This window comes from Archocentrus centrarchus, unplaced genomic scaffold, assembly GCF_007364275.1.
Source record: "Archocentrus centrarchus isolate MPI-CPG fArcCen1 unplaced genomic scaffold, fArcCen1 scaffold_26_ctg1, whole genome shotgun sequence".
Classification (NCBI taxonomy): Eukaryota; Metazoa; Chordata; class Actinopteri; order Cichliformes; family Cichlidae; genus Archocentrus; species Archocentrus centrarchus.
Window position 1 is genome coordinate 4,298,862 of NW_022060256.1, and position 18,526 is coordinate 4,317,387.

The following is an 18,526-nucleotide window of genomic DNA, read 5'->3' on the forward strand; positions in this document are numbered from 1 at the left end:
ACAAAAACATTTTATCATATGAGCTGATCGCTCACACAGGATAAGACAGCACAGAGCCCTAACCCTTTCTTTGTGCCTTAAGAACAGGAACATGCTCTAAATGATTAACACACTACATGAAGCACTGAAGAGAAAGGTTATGACCGATCACCTTGTCAGTTGTTTCTAGATCGGCTCCATGTTCCACCAGGCACTCCACGATGTCCACGAAGCCCCGGGCAGACGCTGTCAGCAGCGGGCTCTCCCCCTCGCGGTTCTTGGCGTCCACGTGGCAGCCCGCCTGGCAGAGTGCTCGGGCTACCGGAGAGTAGCCGTGCCAGGCGGCGCAGTGCAGAGGCGTCTCCTGCTCCTGCAGACAGAAACATGGAAAAATAAAACCTGCGTCCCTCTGATGATTGCTCAGTTATCACTCTGACACCGTCGGTGCATTCGCTCACCCTGTCTGCCAGGTCTGGGTTGGCCCGGATGCTGCACAGGTAGCTCACCACATCCACGTTCCCATAGCGAGCAGCCACATGAAGCGCTGTCTCTCCAGACTGGAGGAGATAAAAAACTAACACATTAGTAACAAATCAGCAGATTAAATAATCAATAAAAAGCTTCAGTCAAGCATAATTTAGGGCCCTGCAAATAGGGTCTGCAAAATAATTTGCCATAAACCATAAAATTCAGAAGTTCACCAACAAAACAAGCACTGTGCCCATCACTCCCACCCACCCATCTTTGATGTGACTGAGAAACATCACGTCTCACGCATCAGCAGCGCGCATGTTGGAAAGTTTGAGATAAAAACTGTTCCTATGAAATCTGAGAGTACAAACGCAGCGTCAGGGGCCGATCCAGCTGAAGCTTTATTGGTGTCAGGAGGTGGTTCCTGGAAAAATCTCTCCCCTCTAAGAGGCCAAAAAGTTGTTTTCAGCTTTGGGAAGTCAGATGTCTGTTATTGGTTCCTGGCACCGGACCTCTGACTGTGCGAGCCTCTGAACAGTGACAACAGATGATTGACAGGCGCTTATTTTGCTGGCAAATTTTCTCTTGAATTACAAAAACAGTCGAGTGAAATATGTGGAAGACTGGAAGAGGCTGGCTGTTCTGGTGAAGAGACAGCTGAGCACAGAGACAAAGTGACTTATCATGTTTCCACCTTCACTTGTGGGGAGTGACCGAAAGAACGGGATTGAGGATCCAAGCAGCGGAAATGAGCTTCTCACCCTCAGATCATCCAGGTGGGGCTCAGAGGAAAGCCACTGCTCCTCCACATGAAAATGAGCCAGCTGAGGTGTTTCAGGCATCTTCTACGTGGAGGAGACCCCATGAAACACAGTGGAGAGATTACATCTCTTGGCTGGCTTGGGAACGAGTCGGAGGGGGTGGGCAGGAAGATGGAGGTTGAGGCATCGCTGCTTAGGATGCTGCATCTGTGACCTGGACCCCGTACGTGGCAGTAAATGGATGGACGGAGGTGTACTGAAATAAGGCGTGTAGTTACCGAATCTGTCAGGATTTTAGATTGACTAGTTTAGCCAGATACCCAAAGTTTTCCATAAACTAGCCTAGTATGGAAATTAAGGATCCTGTGTACACTTCCTATGAGTATAACTTTCAAAAACTTTTGATTTTCTCCTTCTGTTCTGGGACTCGTTAGAAACTAACCAATCAGAGAAAACGCTTTTAATTGTTTACATTTAATTGTTACTGGGACAGGGAGTCACTTTAAAAAAAGGTAAACAAGCTTCAAAGACCAGTTTAATTTGGAGAATTACATAAAAACCACAGTAGATTCACCTTGTTGGGGTAAATCTGAAAGGTCGTTTGGCTTTTCCTTTCTCGCAAGACAATTATCTGCTTCCTCACAGACGCCTCAGCTTGTGATTTGGGGGTTATCGTGTAATAAAGAAAAATGAGACTTTAACGATGCTTGGATGGGAGCTGGATAACAATCAGAAAGGTGCGTGCAGTGCAGATTAGCCGTGCTCTGCCTCAGTGTTCGCAGACAGAAAAGGACACCTCCAGCGGGTATGATGATTGAAGAGATTGGAAAATGCTTTTGGGATTTCAGATACCCAGGCAAGCTTTATGATGGAGGCCAAACCAGCACACACACACACACACACACACACACACACGCACGCACGCACACACACACACACAAATCCCATCTTTCTCTGCAAGGCCTGTTTCTATAGCAACAACAAATAAGCTGATAAAATGCCAGAGTAACTGGTTCTCTCCACAGGTGTGGAAATGTGAAAGTGTGAATGTGTGTGTGTGTGTGTTTCTGGGCATTTCTAAGCAATGCCTCTCAGGGGGTTTGGTGGGTAGGAGGCAGTGAGTAATTGCTGACAGATAACAGAGTATGATGAGTAGTAGTAAGTGTGTGTTTTTCTGTGTGAGAGTGTGAGACATGCAGAGAGAGGGAGAAGACTAGTTTCACCTTATCTTGCACATCCAGAGGGCATTTCTTCTCACGGAGGAATTTCAGGGTCTCGACGTGGCCGTGTCTCGCTGCGTAGTAGACCGCGTTGGCTCCACTCTGAGGGATCAAGAGAGAAGAACATTCCAGGATTTATCCCTGACCTTTACTGTAACGTCGAGCTCTCGGGGGTCGAGTCTGCAGCCGCGTGATATGAACTCGTCCTGCTAAAATACTGCACAGCCTTTTTCTTACAAAGAGCACGGGATTATTTTGAGGATGTGCTCGCGCGCCAGCCTCAGACTCAAAGCAGTGATGTATGCTTTTACTGGAGCTGCTGGGAAACTGTGGTACAGTGTAATCTCTGTTAGCATAACTGCTCTGGACAGATTCAAAGACACCCAGGAGAAAACAAGTTATCTGACTTCACTGTTGTTAATATCTGTATATAGAAATGGTGCAGTGATGATGACAGGATGACACAACATTTCATGATTTCATGCATGGCACAGAAATCAAATCACATCAAATGAAATCAGAGGCAACAAGCTGCAGCTGACCCTGCTGCTGGACGGCCGACAGCTCGACTTCTTTCTTATGTTCTTGTTTGTCACTTCTCGTAGACGGCGAAGGGATCTGAAGCTCCGTGTGTGTGCCGGTCCACACTCAGATCACTGCATGAAAACTGCTGTCAGTGAAGCAGCTGCAGACCTGCAGCTTCACGGCTGTCTCGTATTCAAAAGGGAAACAGCGATCTCTCCCTACCAAACTCTTCAAAATCCAAACTTACACTCTTCTTTTTTTTATATCAATCAGGACATAAAAAAATAAGATTCATTTTTTAGCAGTGGACCACACACTTTGGTGCTTCAGTTTTCATTTCTATCATATAGTGAAGAACAATCTTAAGCACTTTCACTGGCAAACAAATCAAACTGTAGTTTTGACAGTGCTGATTCTGCCACAGCTGAAAATCACAGCTGACACCGAGTCCTCGGATCCACATGAGTTTGTGATTTTTGTTTTAAGAAAAGAAAGATAATATCTCCCAATTCTTCTCGTTTCAAACTGAAATGCATTCATAAGATAGACAGAAAACTTCCTGGATCCAGATCCATGTTCTTCCAATATCAAAGTCAATTCCAGCATTCTGCACTGAGTGAAAAGCACAAATAATCAACAAAGCAACTCTAATGAGTTCATTGTGTTTGTGTGTTTCTAAAGCCAAAGACAGCTCAGTGGGAGCTAACGCAGAACACTGTACATAAAAATAAACTATTTTATGACACCTGACAGTCCAAAATATCACCTCTGGCATGACTAATTAATAACTTGGTATGTTATTTGACTGTTATTAGAATCATTCATCCAAAAATAATAATACAGGCTAATGTAATCATCATAGGATTTCACTCATAATATTCATAAACGTGACAGCCAGGCGAGCTTGTTGATGGAAATATTAATTTTCATCTTTGTTATTTGTATTCAAAAAGTTTGCTGTGATGATTTATGACACGATCAGCTGTTAAAGCTTGTAGCGTATGCTTGTTTTTACCGCACAGTGCATCGACTTTATAGCTGATTTAAGTCATAGACGGCCTCCAGGCGGTCTCTTTTTGCGGCAGCTGTGACGCCTTTAAAGCCTGTTCATTAACATCCACGGCTGAGAGTCGGAAGCTCGGCGATGACACCAAACTGATCTGGATCTCACCTTGTCGTGGGCCTGGATCTCTGCACCTTTCCTCATCAGGACCTCGATGATCTGAATGTTTCCACAGCCGGCTGCGATCAGGAGGGGAGGAGTCCCGTGCTGCAAAACACACACGTTTCACTTATAATTTGTGCTAATGATGGAGCTGTAAACTTCAATCTGACAGCATGTAATTACAGAGAAAATATGAAGAAGTAAATGAATTCTCTGTTTCAGTATCACGGTAGCCCAAAGCACTCATAAGGTTCTGCTGTCTGAACACAGGCAGAAAAATCAACTCAAACTGTTCCTGAAAGATGAGGAAGATTTGTTTTAATTCTACAGCCAGAATAAGTCCAGGCAGCCTGAATGAGCCTTGGGTGTTAAAGGGTTAACTGTATAAGGTTGCTGAGGCTGTGGTGTGTGGTTTGATTTAAGGAAGAAAAATGCTCCATTAGTGCAGCAACAAATCTAAACGCGACCCCTTTATGAGGGTCGGGCTGATCGCAGCTCTGGTACGACTGAGTGCTTCTTTGATATCGTTCACTTTAAAAAGCTTCAGCTCTTAGGTTTATGATCCGTTTTAGCAGCGTTCCTCAAACATCTCTCCATCTTCCACGTTTCCACACGATGTTCTCGGATGAAGTGCTTTGCAGTAACTTGTCACCTGTTTACATTCACACTGATGAATTCTGGGAGCGTGTGACCCACCTGTGGTCTCTGGGCCCGTGGCTCCTGTGAAAGCGCGACAGTGTTCTGTTATTTATGAATCTGCAGGAACGTCAGTGTTTAAAATGTCTGGCGGGGACTTTTCCCTTTTTGTTGTTGTTTTGTTTTGGCAGGAGGACGTGGCGACCCAGATTCTGGTGCAGTGGCTTTAAATAAATATGGAAAAGACACGCAGAGAGATTTTTAAAGATATCTTTGATTTCATTATCATCTATCATTATTTTGTAAGCATTCGGGATTTGTTGGATAAGCAGTTAAGAAAATAGACGGATGGTTGTGTTGCCTTTGTGCTTCTGGGCTTTTATTATAATGTCTGCACATGCCATCAACGTGCCAGAGACTCGAGCTGAAAATGAGCCTGTACGGCTAAAATCTGGCACAACGACATGCAGCACCCATAATTAATTAGAGTCCAATGTCCCTTTTAACACAACGATAAACTGGAGATGCACTGATCAGAGTTCAGTCTGATCCGGACTCAGACACGTGGACTGGATATCTTTGGGAATGAGCTGGTTGCCAATGTGGGAGAGCTTATGTAGTACGGAGGAAGCTAACAGGAAAGCATCTTGGAGGTGTTTCACCGTTTTACTGCAGCAGGACCGAAAAGCTCCCACTACGATGATGATGGTGATGATGCTTTCTTACTCTCTCGCCGTCTCTGGTTTCAGGTTCGCTTTAACACTCGTTATGAAATTTTTACTGAAATGTAACATAACTTGTTTTCTGCTCATGAATAATGTTCCATTTCATCTGGCTGTTCTGAACACGACGTGTGAGCAGCCGTAAAACTGCCGAGAGGAGGAAACTAATGTGACAAGTGCAAATAAATAACTGGCTGCAGATACCTGAAGCCGAGGTATCTGCATCGCATCAGAGCTGGAAAAGGATCCATTTGTCAAACTATTATTCATGGTTCATCTGAAGCATGAATTTAAGAGTCTCACAGCTCCTAACACAGAGCCAGGCCAACAGAGGCTCCAGTCCAGCTTTGCAAAGTCTGAAAACTGCAGCGAAGTGAGTGATATTTTCAGTTTTTAGTAAAATGCTGTTCCTGCTGTGCCGATGCCAGCATGACCACACAGGCGTGAAAATGCCTGCAAAGTTAAAAGTATTCCTTCATTCTGACAAATTCTTACAATCAAAAAGAATCGATTTGTTTTGTTATTCTGAACAATTATCTATTTCTGTTATCTATAAAAACACATTCCTGCAAACACATTTTAAACGGATCTCAGGCTGCTTATTATCTGTTTTTTTGAACAGATGGTTCATTAAATGTGAATTTTTCCTTGTACTAGTTTACACTAACAGACAGGCTTTAATGGTCGGGTCAGAGCGGATCTGACACACCTGGGCCCCGCTGCAGGAAGCAGGTCCAACAAACTGACTTTAAAAATAAACTCTGAGATCAGCAGGTCTGAGTTTGCTGTTCCAGAACAGCTGATCAGAGCACGTGAGGAAGGACAGAAAGCCATCATCAATGGAGCTCCGATACCAGGACTCACCATGGCAACGGGTAAATAAAGAGCCGAGTCTCCATTTTAATTCAGCTGGCTGAGGAATATGTGTCAGTGCTGACTATGCTCTAATCTGATCTAAGAGTTACCGTTAAAGGTCAGAGGTCAGTCATAGTTTCTTATTTAGCTGAAAACATTCAGGGCAGCTTTCCAAATCTGTGATGAATGTAAAGTTTTACCAATAAAGGCAAACATCTCATATGAAACGTTCTCAGAAATGTCTCAGCTTTATAGGTTTTAAATCTTTGAGGACACTGAAGACAGATCGTGTCTGTTCTTAATCCCTGATCCTGATCCGTTTGGATCCTCCTGCCGTGCAGGTGGACTCGGACACGGTTTGCTGATCGGAGTCTATGATCCCTTTGAGTGGATCCGGTTCCGGGTCGGTCCACTGAGACTGATTTACATGATTTTCAGAGGAAAATATGTCGAGTTTCATACTCTGAATTTCAGACCAGAACTGCATTTAATGACTGGATCTCAATCTGTGAACAAATTTAAGCAAAATGTTCAGAACACAAACCGTTTACAGCTGCAACTACAAATTATTTAAATACATTTAGTTCAGTTTTAGGCTCCAGCCCCCCCGCAATGGATCAATCATTTCAGCCTCATCTTCACTCAACATTCCCATCATCTCCAGGATCAGACATTTTTCCATCAGTGAGTAACTGGGATTTCAGAGCTTGTAGAAACATAAACGTCTGCAGATGAATTCGCTCCTCTGACGCTCTGACAGCCACTTTATGAAGGAGGAAATGAATGGGAGGGTCAGACAGGTGGTTCAGGTGCAGCAGGAGGGGCGGAGTCAGAGAATCAAACCTGCCAGGTTAGGTTAACAGAGTCTGTTACCATGGCGAAGCCTGCATTCCTGGAACAGGCCTCGGCTCAGTTACTCATCTTACCACAAAGCTAATTCTACCGTTACATCCAAAACCAAGACTTAGCCTGACTTAGCCTGGACCGGCTGAGTGTGTCAGAAAATGAGGACTGACCGCTTAAGTCAGTGTTTCACGTAGCCTGTATCCAGTATGTTAGTCACCTTGTTGGGCTGGTTGACATCATAACTGTTCAATGAGCCGAGGAGATGCTGCAGACCCGGCACGTTGTCATCATTTATAGCGTGGATGATAGCCTTCATCACAAAGGAGTCTTCTTCATCCTAAACAGGTGAGAAACACAGTTAGATGGTTACTCTGCTGCTCGATCTAATCCATTAATCCTGTGATTTTGCTCTCTAAGCCTCTCTTTCTTCTTTATCGCAGGCATGAATACACAATGAAACAAAGAGAAAACAGCAGTTTATTTTGCACCTGCAGCTCATATAAAAACACACATCACAACTCTTTCTGTCAGCGACATGTCAGCTGTGCAGCGCAGAGATCAGCCGTGCCGCTCCGCTGCACAAAGAGACAAAGATGAGCGGGGCGGGAAGCTGAGGAGGAAGCGAGCGTTTGTTCAGCCAAGCCTGACACTTTGGCGACATTCCTCGACACAACCTCCCTGCTGGGCGTGCCACGACCACAGAGAGCTGCAAACACGTCACAAATATGTACAAGCAACCAAACGCCTGCTGGGAGGTCACGGTCGACCTTTTGTTTGCACAAAATACTCCTGCAGACTCTCTTGATTTGATCGCCTCTGGGTCTCGTTATGACCTCCAACATACAAAGAAACTGGTTAATAACTGAAATATAAAGATGAGGTCTTCTGACTGCACTGGTAACCCACACTCATCCATTTATTCATCAGCTGGTGATGCGAGCAGATGTCTTTCTGCTTTATGGTCATCATTGTGAAGTTAAAATGTGTTTTTTTCAGTTATTTCAAGGTTTTTAGAAGCTATCATTTATTTTATCTGAGCTGCAGCGATAAAGAGCGAAAGGCTGCGGAAGGTTAACAAAAAAGAAACATCTCAGCTTAAAGTCTGCTCGCTGAAAACTTCAAAATACCAACAATACTGCAGGAGCCATTCAGGAAACATAACTAAACTACCCAGCAATGAGCTCTGTAATATAAAGCAGTATTTGTGATATCCAGTGTTTCTAGGCTCAAGATCACTGCTGAGATCTGGAGGAAAAAAACAGCTCCTCCCAGTTTAAACTGTGTAAACTGGGAGTGGCTTACAGGCAGGATTAATACCTCGTGTCCCTGATGGTCACACTTTTATTCCATCCTCTGAACTCTAAACTCAACCCAGTTATTAACTAAAAAACTTCAGTGGGAGGCGCTGCACTCAAGCTCACCTGCACAGGTAAGTAACCAGAACTGCTGCGATCTGTCAGAGAGCTTGTGTTGGTAAACGTGAACTACAGGAGGCGCTGTGACCCCACCGTGCCCAGTCCTACCTGCCATCTCACCTGTGACACCAGGAAGTTGCTGTGCAATCCTCTGATGACAAAGCAGGGCTGGCCTTGGCCTGCTGGGAGGGCTTTGTGAATGATTAAGCTTCTCACAGAAGCTGCAGTGTTTACATCTGTCGGGCTTATCAGTATCAACTTATAGACTGGAAGTGGACACGCTAATAACCTCACAGCCTCCGTGTGTCTCTCTCTGTGTACAAACTCACTCATTCATTCATTTAGGAGACAGAGTTTCCTCCTGTGGAGACAAACTGCTGCAGGCTTCACTCACTTCTACAAACATGTGGGAAGAATGAGGAAAAGATGGTTTATGCTGAGATCCTCGGAGTCTGTCGAACTGGAAATACCTGAGCTGAAACTGAAAATTTCAATAAGCTAAAACTAAAAGCGACTAAGCTGCGAGTCTGTTTGGCTACTTGAATTTTTCAGGGACTGACCCTGCAAACCCAACCTGAATTATTCTGATCAAACTTTTGCCATAATGTCTGTAAACTCTCGTGCTCTTCCTGTGTTTTCTCTGTTAGTTTAAGCCAATGAGAGAAGCAGATGTGCTCATCTTACCAGCGTGTCATCGCTGCGGGCCACGCTGATGTTGCTCCTGGACAGGAAGGAGCGGGACAGGCGGTTACATAAGGAGATGAGTCGGACCGATTGCTGGAAGAGACAAACGGAGAGGAAATGGAAGTTCGTGAATGTGCAGGAGGAGAACAAGTTAATGTCAAGTCACGTTAAGGAGGCCATCGGCAGGCAGGAGAGCGCAGACCTAAAACGATTTTCTGCTCTACTTCAATTCTTTACTCACTCTGATTCAGTCCTTGTGACCCACTGACCCTCATGGGCTCAGCGACGTGACTTCACACACACTTCTACAAACATCTGAGCTCTATATTGAATAAACTGGGTGGTGGATGCAACAAAGTGAAATATGATTTTATTTCCTTTGTTTCCTGAAAGACTGAGGGATGAACTGTGGTTTGAGTCGAACATCTATGCCCTGCTTTCTCATGTTTCAGAGCATTTTTATTATGTATAAATAAATCGACTCAAAGTCAGATCAAGGTTACTGCAAAGCCAGGAGCCGGCGATGTGTCACAGAAACATGGCGTGACAGCACCGCCAAACCAGCACAGATTCAGAATCGCTGCCTTCCTGCTGGCCGGGAGCGTCGCCGGGTCAGTTGTGACGAACCAAACCTGACGCGCGGCCACCAAAGCAGCGCCGGCGGGGAATCTGACGGCTACAGCGAGCCCGCAGCAGTCAGTGGTGACATCCAAGCTCGTCTGAGGAGCTTTCAGGGTGCAGTGGGGTCAGGTTGTGATGAGTTGCTGAATACGATCACATGACGTTCTTTGCTGTATTGTACAGTAAAGCCTTTAGAGAAGCTTCGCTGTGAGTGTGCCAAAGAGCGACAGCGTGAAGCAAAGACACTCACCTTCCACTTTCTTCTGGCTGCAAACTTTTTGAACTTTTCCATGTTGACGGCCGACTCCTTCCTGCTCAGCGCCTGCTGAGTGTCTTTTGGCTGGTTTTGAAGAACAAAATAAGAGTAGGCAACATGAATTTTAATGTGACCAAAACTCAAGTTATGTCAAATATCAGTAAAATAAAATATGAAAGCAGAGTCCGACCTTGATCCAGGGGTGCTGCAGGCTGTCTTGAATGGTCATTCTCTTTCTGTGGACACAGAAAAGAAAGATGTTTGCGTGCATTCGATGTTTAACTGTTGCCGAGTGGTGTTCAGTGGTTCTGTTTGTGGTCTTTATGGCCTTGGGTAAGCAGAGGGGATGCTTTGTGCATTAATCGAGTGAATGCAGCTGCTGGCGTAAAATAAATGAAGCCTGTAAACACATAGAAGTGCACCAAAAAGGTATTTCCACACTTGTCTTTCCTCAAGGTGTCCTGACACCCTGTCATTGAGCGTCCATGGAAAAATACTGACGTGTGTTTTTGGAGACACACACACTGCAGATTTGTGGGTTCGTTTAAGGAAGAAGCGAAGAACTGCGGTTTGTTCCTCCGGCTTTCTCCCACAGGCCAAAGAGCTGCATGTTAGGTTACCTGAGGATTTAGGTGTGAGTGTGAGTCTGTCGCTCTGGGTTACCCTGTGATTACCCAGTGACAGCTGGGACAGGCTTCAGCCCCCCACCCCCCGCTGCTAGTTTAAGAAAATTGACTGGTATGTTACTCAGCTACTTTCTCAGCCACATATCTTTGTATCTTGTGATAATTGCTAACTTAATGTCTGTGGGTGTTAGAGGCTTAGGTAGATAATATCCACAGGGTCCCTTTTGTCACTCTTATGAGCAACAACAAAAATCTAACCAGTCACTTAATCGAGGTCACGGCTGCTGAACTTTCCACACTGATCTTTGTTGAGCTCGAACATTTTATTTCCTTTCTCTACAGCGACACCTCAGATACGGTACTGAGAGCCCTGAGTGTGACCACCTGAGTAAGTCTACGTGATTCATCTGTGTGCTGCTTCCCAAGGAGGACAACACACACACGCACACATGCACACACACACACACGCACACACGCACACACACACACACAAAACTGCTGCAAGTTCACAATGAAAACAATGAGGCATTGTTCAGGGAAGGCTTCGCTGTGTCCTACATCACCTCTGACCGGTCCTGAGAACATCCCACTTCCTCTCACCCGAGTCTGAGTCTGTAGACACCACATCCCTGTTTCCAGCTGAAGCAGCTGCATTCACACACAAACCACACAGGTTTGCAGACTTTCACAACTTTGATGGTGCGCTTTTAATCCAGCAAACTTTAAAAAGCATCTCTTTGTTATCTTCCTGCTGGCTGAGTGAATCCATATCTCAATGCAGATCAATTAAAAGCCATTCCATTTGGATGCACTCAGTCTGTCATCTCTAAAAGCCCCATTAGGTGAAGTTTGTAAAGTCAGTCTCTTCTTTTGATCTGTTTAAAGCAGCCCATGCCCGCCTCTCACTGTCTCTTCTCTTACTTAATGCGATCCAAATGAAATTATCCTCACACCTACAATTATGCACCTCTGTTAGCCCCTCGTTCTCACTCCACTGTTTTGAAAGAAACTGGCGTAATTACGAGCGCAGAAACGAGTTTGATGGCAGGAACCGTCTTCGAGTGCAGCTGCAGCCATTCAGTTGTTGCTAGAGCAACTCTGTAATGAGGGAGGCGCACAGTCGAAACAATTTTAGGTGCCAGCGTCAAAAGGCACACTGCCGAGTGAAGAGGCAGCACAGAAGAGGAATATCTACAGAAGGCGCGTATTCAATTTTCCTGTCAGCTTAATCAAAGAGCAAGTATTTACAAATCAACATGTCTTTTAAACTCCAGTCACAGCAATTATTCAGAGCTCAGGCTGGAAAGCAGAAAAGGTTATTTTATTCATTTATGACTGGAAATAAACTGCCAACACTTTTTGGCTGTGGAGTAATCCCATAAACTACCTCAAGTTACCACAAAGCAGCAAAAACATCATCAGAGGTGCTGCAGGAAATAAAGATGTCTGAACGCATTACTTTGGAATATCAGAACTATTAATGGAAAATTCAACCAGTTTTCTCACATGAATCCATGTCACCTTAATCTGAAATGTAACGGAGTGGAAACAGGCAGAACGAGAGCATCGTCATACTTTGGATCTTTGACGAGCAGCCGTGCTATGAAGTCCTTGGCCAGGACGCTGGTGTTGCTGAAGAACTCTTCATCGAAGGCGTAGTCCACGGCCGACACGTTAGCCAGCGTCTCCTGCTTGTTGTCGCCCAGGAAAGGAGAGGCTCCGCTCAGGCTGCAAGATGGGAAAGGTTAAAGATCAGGTCAGAAATATGCACGCTGGTTTTTTCTGGTTTGGGATTTTGAAAATGATCTCGCTCCAAACAAAGTGAGGATTGATTTTTTTTTTTTTTCCATCCTAATCCTCTCTGCCAGCAGCTCGGGTGTCTCATAAAGGGTCTTGTAATCAAAAGGAAGTCATTTTGATTTTAGTCCAAACACGACTTCACCTGCTGATTAGCTTCGGCCCTTGAAATGGAAACTACAACTTTACTACACTTTGATGTGATTAAAGAGCTGCAAATAATGGTGACTCATTAGTGAAGCTTTGCTATCAAGCTGAAGTATTTGGTGCGTGTTAGTCAAACACTATCATAGGGAAACCAGCTGGACCGCTCTCAGTTTGAGTGCAGGAATTTTAATGCACTTTCACACCTTTCCAGTGAACGCACACATCAAACTACATGAGCAGATGCACTAATGTGCGCACCAGCACAAGAGAAAAGCATGTTTTAATGGACAAACCATGACACAGTGCAGCACACACAGGCCTGAGCGGCCATGCGTGGTAATGAGGTCTCAGTCTCCTGGACTTCAGGCCGTTAAACCCAACGCCAAAGCCCGGCGTTCCCGTCTCCACTAACTTCTGCAGCTCATCAGCGCCAGCCGCTAATTAACATGCCATCTGGGGGAGACGTGGAGGTGGAGCAGGTCGAGCCCAAGCTGAGTGGAAATGTATGAATTTATTGACTGTATAAAGGTGCAGCTGCTCACAGCAAACAAGTCATTACTGCAGCTTGTCACAAGGCCAGGCAGCCAAATCAGCAGGAAAGTGTCAAGTCAGGACTCGGGTGATAATTCACCCACTATTTTTCAAAAGTGCTCATGCACAATGCACGAGGCTGAGATGAAGCCATCTTAACAGCCTAAAACCCAAATGAAAGCATCACTCACTCATATGATTTTAGGGTATGTTATGTAAGGCTGAGCAGGTCTGTTAAAAAAGGGGAAATAATAGTTTCACTGCCTAATGCACTGTTTATTATTTTGCGGTAATTGCGTCAGTGCTCCCATGAGAGCGCGGAAACGCTCCGAGAAAACACCTAAAACTGTTTACAGGATTATTCCCGGCCATCCTCCCCCCGACTACACACCTTACATCTGCCACCGAGAGCTGGAGAGCGAGCGCACCTCTCTGCAGCTCTGCTGTGATAATAAGCTGAGAACAATCTATTTTCTACCTTGCCAGGCAGAGCTGTGACAGCTGTGTGGGCGGACAGCATGAACAGAGATGTGTGTGTGTGTGTGTGTGTATGTGTGTGAGCACAGACACATTTGTTTAATATTGTGTATTGTGCAAACAAACTAATGCACATGATTTTTCCCTATTGAAGCATGTATTGTTTGCAGCTACTTATTATTTAATAATCGGATGACACCTTTTGGTTGGCCTTTACTCCTTCCCTCTTTTTGCCTGATTGTGTTCAGCGCTCTCGGCGTGCTTGTGTAGGCAAACACACCTAATGCGCGTTTTTGGAAAACATTTGGTTTTGTGTAGGTGTCACTTTGAAGGATAAAGGTGCGCGGGGGCTCAGTGAGCCTTCAGCTGGGCACACAGAGAGGTGGACGGCGTCATCGAGAGCCAACGGCAGTTAATCGGCAGGTCGTCGAGGACGTGAACTTTTCCGCTGCCGTTGAATTAAATCGTGCTGACACGTCTGCAGACGACTGCTTCAAAAACACCGAGTGGTGCATGAGAAAAGCTGGCTGTGGAAGAACAACGGCTGCTTTCAAGATCAGTTTTTTAGATGAATTTGGGGGACTTTTTCCAAAGCGGAGCTGCATCCATAAACCGTGACGTGTTAAACTCGAAGAAAGGAAATCTAATCAGACTTCTTCTGAGACCTGAGGCCTCGTTATGAAGTGAGTAACATGCTGACACGATCACAGAAGCCTGAGCGGACCAGGAGAAAGTCCAGAGTCAATCAGCCTCTCGCAGCCAAAACACTTTCACAGCTTATTATTTATGAATATGAAAAAGTAAAAGAAAAGTTTCTTGCTGCTCTTTTGAAGACAGAGTTAAAAATAAATCTTATAAAAATGCAGGGATAAAATCTCACTCACAGCTCAGAGGCTTTATGATATAATCTGCTTTGAAAAGCTTTTAAGATATTGTGATGAGCATCGGCTCATTTACATTTCACTGTAAACACATCCTGAAAACTACAACAGGGATTTTTAATTCCTCTGAATATAAAACTCTATGTAAAACGTTACTTCGTTAAAAGAACACTGAATTTTTTTTAGTATAAATGAGTTTTATATTAAATACAGTCTCAATCAACCTTTACAGTCAGTGTATAGTTGGAATGTGAGATAAGAGCAGGTCCCATTACAGCCTGCTGAGAGGAAATGTTTGATGCTCTGATGATAACGTTGGAAGAAAACGTTGCTCAGGTGCAAAAAGTATGGAAATCTGAAAAAAACAGACACAACTATAGATTCTGAAGTCTGGCGCACCGGTGGTCTGGAAGGAGCCTAGGCAATGCAGGTATTGGATATTTAATAAATACCTCTCTAAATGGAAATAAGATGCACAATATTCAGAAAGAATATCGCAATCAAACACACCAGAAAGGCCAGTTTGCTTCACAACGCGCACGCTCGATCTCGCGGTGATCCTGTTCACGCTTGATTTCACGGATAACAGAAAGCAAAATGGCAACTGGCATGAGACTGAGGGGGGGGCAAAGAGGAAAAAGGGAGCTCAGAGGATGATTTCGAGCTTCCCTGGAGCTGTGAGCGCCCTTGGAGGAAAAAAACTACAGTTCCCAGGAACACATTGGTGATATGTAAGTGTAACTCTTCTGGTTTATATGCAAAAAGAATTATCGCTCTATTGATCTTGCTGTTCACCATCACTGCAATTAGCAAGCACGCAGCATTTAACATTAGCGAGCTAATTCAACCCCCCAACCCGGCTACATGCGCCGGGCTGAAAGTTTTCCCTGGATAGAACCCCGGTTACGATGGTGATGCTCAAAATCCGCCATCACACTGTCCATCACTCATATACAGTCTATGTTTTATTACTGGTGGGATACTCACAGGATGTATGTTATCACACCAACACTCCTGGGCAGGGAGGAAAACAGAAAGAGGAGAGCTTTTTAACATCCAACATCTCAGAGCAGTTAAACATTTTCACTGCAGAGCAGCATGAAAATCATAAATCTACAAATTATTTTACAGCAGATGTTCTTTGAAAAGAGCAGCATTTCCAAACAGTGAATAACAGTCTTTGTGGAGCAGACTGTGAGTTTACTCACCACATGTCGGCCTCCAGGCCCAGAGGTTCGTAGTTGACTACTTCTGGAGCTGTCAGGAAACAGAAGATTATTACTGTTCGGGTCGGCGCACAAACACACTCATTACTTCTTTTCCCAACTAATTATTCTCTTATTTCCACACTGCGGTGCCTTTATAGTTTGCTGGGCTTTATTGGAGCGCATCATCGCTCTCGGTTAGGTTCAGTGATTTGTTTGTTCCTTCAGAGGTGTTATTTTTTTATTGCGCCTGCTGGAGCTGTGATTTTTTTCCCCCTTGTCTTCAAATGTGTGAATAATCAAAGATACATTAATTTCTAATCACGCTGAAACAAAACCTCATTGATCTGAAAGAGGAATCCTGAGAAACACAAGAATCATATACAACTCCAATCCTTTTGATTTGGTCACTCCTGCGGTCATAATTGTTGCTCCAACTATTTATGAGCTAATTAAAAGTTTCCATGTTGTTTCCAGTAGAGAATTTGGCAACCAGTAAGCCGTCGGTAGTTCCCATTTGCAGTGGAGCATCCACAGAAGACTGTCTGACTGACTCTGGACTGTCCTCATCTCTGTGGAGCTGTGTTAAAACTCTGACTGAGCTGTGACACAGACACGGAGAATAACTCGATGCAAATTGCAGTAATCATGCGTTGGGGGATCTAAAGTACCTTCATTTCCACCATGAGCTGTGCATCATGGCCTCTCCTCTAGTGACCGACTGTTTGGTAAATGAGCCAAATCAGTGGGCAAACTACAATAACTAACTTCCTGTTGCTTTTACACCCCCAGCGCACCCCTCTCCTTTCACAGACTCACCTCTTCAGCTCGCCCTGCAGCACCTGTGGGCTGCATTCCCTCAGCTGCACGTCTACAAACTGAAAGCTCGAGGAGCAAATGCAAAAGCAAGACTCATTCTTGGCATTTACTGAGATGCTTTATTGCCATCTGCCATTTAATCTGCTCGTTTCATACCAGAGAGGGAGACATGGCATTCAAAGAATCCTGAAATAAAAACAACCTACAGGAGGTTTCAGCAACAGCAGAGATGCTGGCCATGAAACTTCCAGGGGGAAAAGCTTTTTAAAGTCTTCTTCTGAGTTTTTATCAGGCAGATTTTAGGAGACCACTGAAATTAAAACTGCCCACACGATGGTTTACAAGCAAACGACTTTCTTCCTGCTACTTTTGACCAGCTGTTTTAATTTTAAAGCTACTTTAATTTTTATCTTATCCTATTTTATTGAGCTATTTTCTGCGTAAGTAAACTTACTTTATGGAGCTAATTTGTTTTGTCATATTATGCTTATAAGCTATTAATTTATGGTCTTATTGACTGCATTTACTGCTTCAACACAGGAGTTTCCAGTGCTGGGGATAAATAAAGCATATCTTATCTTATCTAAAGCATTTTCCTTTATTTTTTGGAGCTGACTAGACGATGCCTTTTCTCCAGCATCATCTGTTCCACTCACAAGTTTGGCTTTCTGCCACTTGATCTTTCTTTCCACCATTTGACCACTGACACCCTGCTGCACTGGCAACACGCTCTGGTCTTAGCCTGGATGATGCTGGTATTGGGTACTGGCAGGCTGAGGGTGGGGGTGGGGGGTGTTGGAGGGCTGGCTGTTGCCTCGGCAAAGGAGTGGATGAGGGCAGATGGCACTCATGTGTCTATGTGTGTGTGTGTGTGTGTGTGTGTGTGTGTGCGCTGGCAGCAAGGGGCAGTTTTGATAATCTCCAGGCTATTATCAGGTCTCTCTCACTTGGTCCCTGCAGTACAGTTGGCACCCATGCTAACAATATGCAACCTGTGGGATGAAGCCAGGAAAGCAGGGTGGTGCAGAGAGTGTGTGTTTGTGCATTCAGAGAACAGTATCTGCAGGAATACAAAAATCACATGTGCACGTTGGACACTGACCTACAAACTCTGGAGTTCCAAAGATGTTTTTAAAATCATTGCCAAAATCGATCTTGTGGGCAAGTCCAAAGTCAATGAGCTTGATGCGCGGGTGAGGCACAGAGCGGTTCAGCAGCATGATGTTCTCCGGCTACAGAGGAGGAAAGAAAACAGGATTCATCAGAGCTCAAGACAGAGAAACAAGGATCACTCCGAGGCTGGCACTTCTTACTGTTGGTCCCTCTAAAATCTTCCTGGAAAACCTTCAGCTGATCAGTAGGAGTACGAACACGGACTCAACACAAAGCGTATTTCTCCCATGTTAACTTCTCTTCATTGGCTCCCTGTTAAATCCATAATTGTATGTAATTTCCAGATGAATCAGGCCCCATCTTCTCTCAAAGACCTCATAGTCCCATATCACCCCAACAGAGCACTTCACTCTCAGACTGCTGGCTTACTTGTGGTTCCTAGGATACTTAAGAGTAGAATGGGAGGCAGAGCCTTCAGCTTTCAGGCGCCTCTTCTGTGGAACCAGCTCCCAGCTTGGATTCAGGAGACAGACACCCTCTCTATTTTTAAGATTAGGTTTAAAACTTTCCTTTATGATAAAGCTTATAGTTAGGGCTGGATCAGGTGACCCTGAACCCTCCCTTATGCTGCTATAGGCCTAGGCTGCTGGGGGGGTTCCCATAATGCACTGCACACACCTCCACCCTCCTCCTTTCAATCCCTGTGTGTTTATATGACACTGCTGCATGTCATTAGCCTTTATCTTCTCTCTCCCACAGTTTACGTTTTGTCCT

At 44.7% G+C, this 18,526-nt stretch overlaps 1 protein-coding gene across 1 annotated transcript in view; it reads right to left on the reverse strand.

The window, feature by feature from the left end:
* dapk1 (death-associated protein kinase 1) overlaps positions 1-18,526 on the reverse strand; it is a 75,106-nt gene that overhangs the window by 20,320 nt on the left and 36,260 nt on the right. The window contains exons 5-16 of the mRNA XM_030723728.1: positions 17,742-17,871; positions 15,824-15,872; positions 15,603-15,629; positions 12,358-12,510; positions 10,347-10,392; positions 10,151-10,240; positions 9,280-9,372; positions 7,398-7,517; positions 4,128-4,226; positions 2,435-2,533; positions 438-536; positions 152-349 (exon numbers count right to left, since the gene is read on the reverse strand). Of these exons, the coding sequence (XP_030579588.1) occupies positions 152-349; positions 438-536; positions 2,435-2,533; positions 4,128-4,226; positions 7,398-7,517; positions 9,280-9,372; positions 10,151-10,240; positions 10,347-10,392; positions 12,358-12,510; positions 15,603-15,629; positions 15,824-15,872; positions 17,742-17,871 (1,203 nt within the window). The remainder of the gene's footprint in view (positions 1-151; positions 350-437; positions 537-2,434; positions 2,534-4,127; positions 4,227-7,397; positions 7,518-9,279; positions 9,373-10,150; positions 10,241-10,346; positions 10,393-12,357; positions 12,511-15,602; positions 15,630-15,823; positions 15,873-17,741; positions 17,872-18,526) is intronic.